This window comes from Octopus bimaculoides, chromosome 20 (assembly GCF_001194135.2).
Source record: "Octopus bimaculoides isolate UCB-OBI-ISO-001 chromosome 20, ASM119413v2, whole genome shotgun sequence".
In the NCBI taxonomy this organism is placed as follows: Eukaryota; Metazoa; Mollusca; class Cephalopoda; order Octopoda; family Octopodidae; genus Octopus; species Octopus bimaculoides.
In genome coordinates this window covers 15,516,074-15,522,166 of record NC_069000.1, presented here as the reverse complement: position 1 = coordinate 15,522,166, position 6,093 = coordinate 15,516,074, and the positions used below count along the sequence as shown (strand labels likewise).

At 37.8% G+C, this 6,093-nt stretch overlaps 1 protein-coding gene across 1 annotated transcript in view; it reads left to right on the top strand.

The window, feature by feature from the left end:
- The window catches only part of LOC106871709 (heme peroxidase 2), a 17,377-nt gene that overhangs the window by 2,768 nt on the left and 8,516 nt on the right, over positions 1 to 6,093 (top strand). Inside the window, exons 3-6 of the mRNA XM_014918319.2 lie at positions 748 to 930; positions 1,740 to 1,767; positions 2,928 to 3,043; positions 4,730 to 4,831. Of these exons, the coding sequence (XP_014773805.2) occupies positions 748 to 930; positions 1,740 to 1,767; positions 2,928 to 3,043; positions 4,730 to 4,831 (429 nt within the window). The remainder of the gene's footprint in view (positions 1 to 747; positions 931 to 1,739; positions 1,768 to 2,927; positions 3,044 to 4,729; positions 4,832 to 6,093) is intronic.

Genomic DNA, 6,093 nt, shown 5'->3' with positions numbered 1-6,093 from the left:
GGTTCCGCTCCAATTTATTGCAAATTCTTAAATATATCTCCTGTGTATATACATACTTCCAAACGAACATGATTTTTATTGACCTCCCAATACTTTTTGTTGAATACTTTCTTGTAAACTGTTTTTAACATTGTCTTATGATTATCAAAGAACGTATATATGTACTTTAATACTTTTGTGACAACCAGTACTTAACACAACAAAGCTTATACAAAGCTTTGCATTTTACTTTTGACAATCTTTTCCTAAAAAATTGAAACCGCTCGAGTGAATAAACACCTTTAAAATTGCATTTTCAAACCTTCTTTCATATATATGTGTGTGTGTGTGTGTGTGTGTGTGTGTCCTATTCAGTCACGAATGACTAAGAGATTGCACCTAGAAATTTTCCCTCCGAGACAAGGTCGTTTTGTGGAAGACCAGCAGTTACCTACGCATACCAGTGACGTCGCAACGCATTTCTACAGCTGAGTGGACTGCAGCAACATGAAATAAAGTGTTTTGCGCAATAACGCAACACACAGCCCGGTCTGTGAATTGAACCTACAACCTCAAGACTATAAGCACTGCGCACTAACCACTGAACCACGCTCTTGCACTATATGTACACACACACACACACACACACACACACACACACACACACACACACACACACACACACACATAATGCCAAGGTTGTGATCAAATAAATATGCCTGAAATGGGTTCACATCAATGCTTATTTACTTTTCCCCTTTCTTGCAGGTCTGTTCCTTCCTCGAAACACCAGTGTTACAGGGGGTGCGCTGCCAGAAGCAAGAGCTGTTACTATAGTGATGCATCGGAACAGTAGAATCAGTGATTTTAGTCAGGATGTCACACATTTTACTATGATCTTTGGACAGTTCCTTAACCATGATATGTTAAGCACCGCCACTTTTAGAAACGGTAATATACATATGTAACGGTTCAGCGTAACCAAACGTAACGGTATAAGTGTAACTGATAGATTGCAACAGGCTAGGGTGTCTAAGAAGGAGCGCGTGTTGCTTAGTTAAAGAAATAATGTCGTAGAAATTTTATTGAATATTTACAAAGCTTCACAACGGTGACGAGTTGGAGTCAGTTTTGATAGAGAATCTCTTGTCAGTACTTACTCTATTTTACTTGTTTCAGTCATTTGACTGCGGCCATGCTGGAGCATCGCCTTTAGTCTTTGAAATCGACCCCAGGACTTATTCCTATTAGCAAATGAAACGCGTGTAATGGAGCATGAGTAATATTTTGTTTTATTATAACTCTACAAATATTTCCGCAAATAGAATAAGCAAATGTGCTTCAAGAGGAAACAGCTGGGATTTACCCTAACTACCTATATGATAAAGATAGATAGATAGATATCTTATATCTTTTATCTTTTACTTGTTTCAGTCATTAGACTTCGGCACCGCTTTGACGGACTTTTAGTCGAACCCATCGACCCCAGTGCTTATTTTTTAAAGCCTAGTACTTATTCTATCAGTCTCTTTTGCGGAACCGCTAAGTTACAGTGACGTAAACACACCAGCACCAAGTTTCTGCGTTCATATCCTGTCGGACTCAACATTGCCTTTCATCCTTCTGGGATCGATTAAATGAAGTACCAGTCAAATACTTGGTTTACTTTTATCGAGAACAACCTTCCGCCAAAAATCATGAAATCATGTCGAAAGCGTTATTTTAATTATATTTTGATCAAATATTTTTTTATTCTTCAGGTTTAGACTGCTGTACTGCTGAAGATGTGTAAGTTATTAATACTTTTTGTTAGATTTTAATTATCGTCTGCTACAAGTCGGTGAGTTGGCAAAATCGTTAGCACACTGTGCAAAATGCTTAGCGGCATTTCGTCCGTCTTTTCGTTCTGAGTTCAAATTCTGCGGCGGTCGATTTTACCTTTCATCCTTTCGGAGTCGATAATATAAGTGCCAGTTGAGTACTGGGGTCGATGTAAACAAGAGTGAATTTTGCATTGAAAGCAAATATGAGAGTTTCTCTCATAGTAACTACAGCAGTTAAGTTTGTTCTAATAGAACGTTCACATTTAAGTGAGGAACTTTATTACCTGTCGGGTAAAATATCTTTACGTTCTGTGTTCAAATTCTGCTGAGGTCAACATTGCCTTTCATTGTTCCGGGTTTGATTAAATAAGTACCAATGAGGTAGTCCTCCCCTGAAATTGCTGGCTTTGTGCCAAAAATTGAAACCAACATCATAGTTCTCATTGATTTCCATGTACGTTCGCTCCAAGAAGTTGACATTTTCTCCCTCAATCTCAATGCCACAGTCGAAATACGAACTTATAATTCTCCGGAAGAGAAAAGGTAATGCATTAACTCACCTATACCTGACGCTGACGATATAAATCTGTGTTCTTTGAAAAATGCTTTTATACGTCTTTATATTTGGACACAATGTGCTTACGTGTGTATTTCTGCTTACATGTGTATGTGTGTGTGTGCGCGCGCGTATCAACGGCCGTCTGCCTCTTTTATAGTCGGCCTGAGTATCTACACCTGAAAATTGCTTCTCCAAGTAGCAGGCCTTCGTGTAGCAGAGCAAGGTTTTGGGGAAGACTAGGAGTTGCCCACGCATACAAGCCAACTCACCTATCTCCACGCCATCGAGAATATCAAAAGGAAAGACAAAGCTGATACAGATTGGTACTTGTGTCTTTTGCAGAGTTTGCCATCAGAACGTAGGGTTAGGGTTAGGGTAGAGTTCCGTTCAAACAAATTCCGCTAACCCATCACCCTGGAAACAATGACCTTGACGGATTTTAAGCTCGGGATTTAATTGGGCTCAATTACCGCAAGCGCGTGTGCGTACGTGAGTGATGACCCTCATGTTTATCTAATTCTATTGATTGATGAATTATGTATTTTGTATTTTGATTTACATTATAGGGAACAGTGCATGCCGATTTTGCTTCCCAATGATGACCCTTATTTCGGCGCATTTAATAGAGATTGTCTTCCTTTCACGCGAGCTCTTACAACACCTCCACTCAACTGTCAACCTGGTAACGTGACATTTCATTCATTTTATTTATCTATTTATCTTCCATTTGCCTGCCACGTGTATTACACATGGTGCACAGACAGGACATATCTCCAAGACGTCCATTCCCCAATTTCTTTCAACCGCCAGAGTAACTGGGGCTTATGATGAAAGGAAATCTTTATATTACTGAAAACGTATGAAACAAGGGCTAGCTAAAAGTCTGAAAGAAAGCATGCACACTTACGCACAAACTTATGAAAATGCTTTGGACAAGCAAAGGGTCAACTTTGGGAAGATCTTCAGCTTGTTTGTTTATTTGTTTGGTTTTTAGTTGTTTTAATTTTAATTATAACTCAGTGGAAGAAGAAAAATGTCTGTGATTTTTTTCAAAACCTGAGAGGAAGAAGAAGGAATTCATTTTCACTTCCGAAAGACCTGGTCCGAATGTTTGCTATACGGTGTAATCATTAAAGACGCCTTTGAGCCATATAATAACAATATAGTGATATTAAAACTGGTGACAGATTCAGCAACAATGGTCGATAACTGAATTATGTAAATGTCTAGTGTTATTAAATATTATCTCAAAAACGTTGAGCTTGCAAAATCGATAAGTGCATCGGACGAAATGTTTCGCAGCATTTCTTTCTGATCTTTACGTTCTGAATTCAAATCTCACCGAGGTTAGTTTTACCTTTTTTCATTCGGGATTAAGGAAATAAAGTACTGGTCAAGTACTAAGGTCGGTGATTTACTCTTACTGTCCTTGTGCCAAAATTAGGACCCGTTACGAAATTTTGTTTTGCTACGTTCCAAGTTCAAATCGCACCGGCTGAAACTTTGCTTTTCACATTATCGAGATCGAAGTGTTTGAAGTGACCGAAGTGATTGTCATGTATTGGGATCCTTTTAATTGACAAAACTCCTTTTTTTTTTATAAATCTACTGCCTCATGCGCCAAATGTGAGAAATTATTTCATTCTACATTTGTTTCAATGCAACTATGTTAACGTTACCTTTACTGGAAGAACAGAGCAGAAGATTTTTGAATTTCTGACGTTAATTTATGTGTGACAATGTTCTGAGTTCATACCTCCCATTCATCAACTTCGTATTGTAAATCTGTTAAATATGACTTGTAATACTGATATGTTCAACTCTGCAGAATGGTTTAGCTCAAAAAGACTCCGAGTGTCAGATCTCTCTAGAGTAAATTCATTGCTTTTTGTCTCTGTACGATCGATAAAATAAGTTCCTCTCTTGCAAATGGAAGACATATCATCGATTTTATGCCAAAATACGAATTGGAAATGGTGATTTAAGATAAAATGATGATGGAGAATTGAATTAAATGCCTTGTACGTACTTTTACGTTCGGATCCCGCCGAGGTCGGCCTTGCCTTTCATTTCTCCATCGTTGACGTAATAAAATACGTCATATATTGTGTGAATATAATCCATCGTAGTACTTATCACACGAATATGTAACTTAGTGTCTATGGTAGAAATGAATGTGTATAATAAAGGCAATGTAAATCATTGTATTATGTGTCACACTTTGGTAACTTTACTAAATGAAATCTCTCTGTGTCTTTCTCTGACTTCATTCGGAGTTAGCCCCACCATAAATGTGATTGTGTGAGCGCGTGTGCGTGTGTGTAACAGCTTTTGCTTTAAACATGAATGTAATTTATTTATTGAACAGGTGCTAAAGAAGTATTGAACAGTCAAACAAGCTTTATCGATTGTTCACAAGTCTATGGAAGCACTCGTGAGCAAAGTCTCAGTTTAAGGACAATGTCTAATGGTAAGATGTTCATAATTGTTTACAACGTCATATCCATAGAATTATTCTGTTCGTCACAACGTGTGTTAAAGCATTACGCTATTAACAATCTTATCTATGGAAGGTAGTCGGTGACATAATCGAAAATTTTAACATAATTTGATAAATTTATAAATTTATGAGTTATACCTGTATTTTAAAGGGCCAATCTTGTCACGATGAACCTCCCTGAGGACTACGTTAAGGGCATGTGTGTCTGTATAGTACTCGGCCACTTGCACGTTAATTTCGCGAGCAGGCTGTTCCATTGATCTGATCAACTGAGACCCTTACCGTCAAAATCGACCGAGTACAAGTTATTACAATCATAGTCGTTATTTGTTTTATCTCCTTCTATATTTTCTCAATCTTCTACAAGTTCCCTCTGTTGCAAGCATTCGTATGATGTCTGTTGCATTGGGATAACATTTAATTAATAATATACAGAAATAAATTTATTTCTCAAACGCGTGATAATGCTATACGTAGCGTGATCAAGATAAATTATCCATATAATGCAGAAAAATACGTTACCGTCCAGCCATGAGACTCGAACTCACATCTCTGTGATTACACGTCTGCAGAAGAATTCGTTGCTGGGCAGCTTAGTTTAATGGTAAAACACTTGACGTGTAATCACAGAGATGTGAGTTCGAGTCTCATGGCTGGCCAGTAACGTATTTTTCTGTAATGTATGGATAGTTTATCCTGATCACGCTATTTATTAGCATTATCACGCGTTTGAGAACTAAATTTATTTCTGTATCTTACGATACACCTCAACGCTTCTAAAAACAAACTTTGTTTGTTTACTTTCATCGTAAAAGTTGAATTTAATTAATAATATTTTTATCCTTCACTTTACCTCTCTGGCCATGGCGGTTCTGCAAAAAAAAGTTTATAGTAGTTAACCTTCATACTCTGTGTCACTATACTATAAAGAAAAGCTGTCTTGTTGCTTATCTGTTGAGACTAAATAAACACACACACACACACACACACACACACACACACACACACATATATAATATATTTTTTTATAGTTTCAGCTTAGAGCTGCGGCCATGGTGATGCACCGCCGTGTTGCTACACTGTTATTACAGGGAGCCTCTTACAATATGTGGCACTTGGTGAAGAATGGAGTTTGATTTAGCAACCCTCATTTGCACCTCCTGCCGCGAGGTAGGTTCATCTGGGACTCTCGACAGGAAGAGGTCCAGCTTTGATTAAAAAACCCCTACATC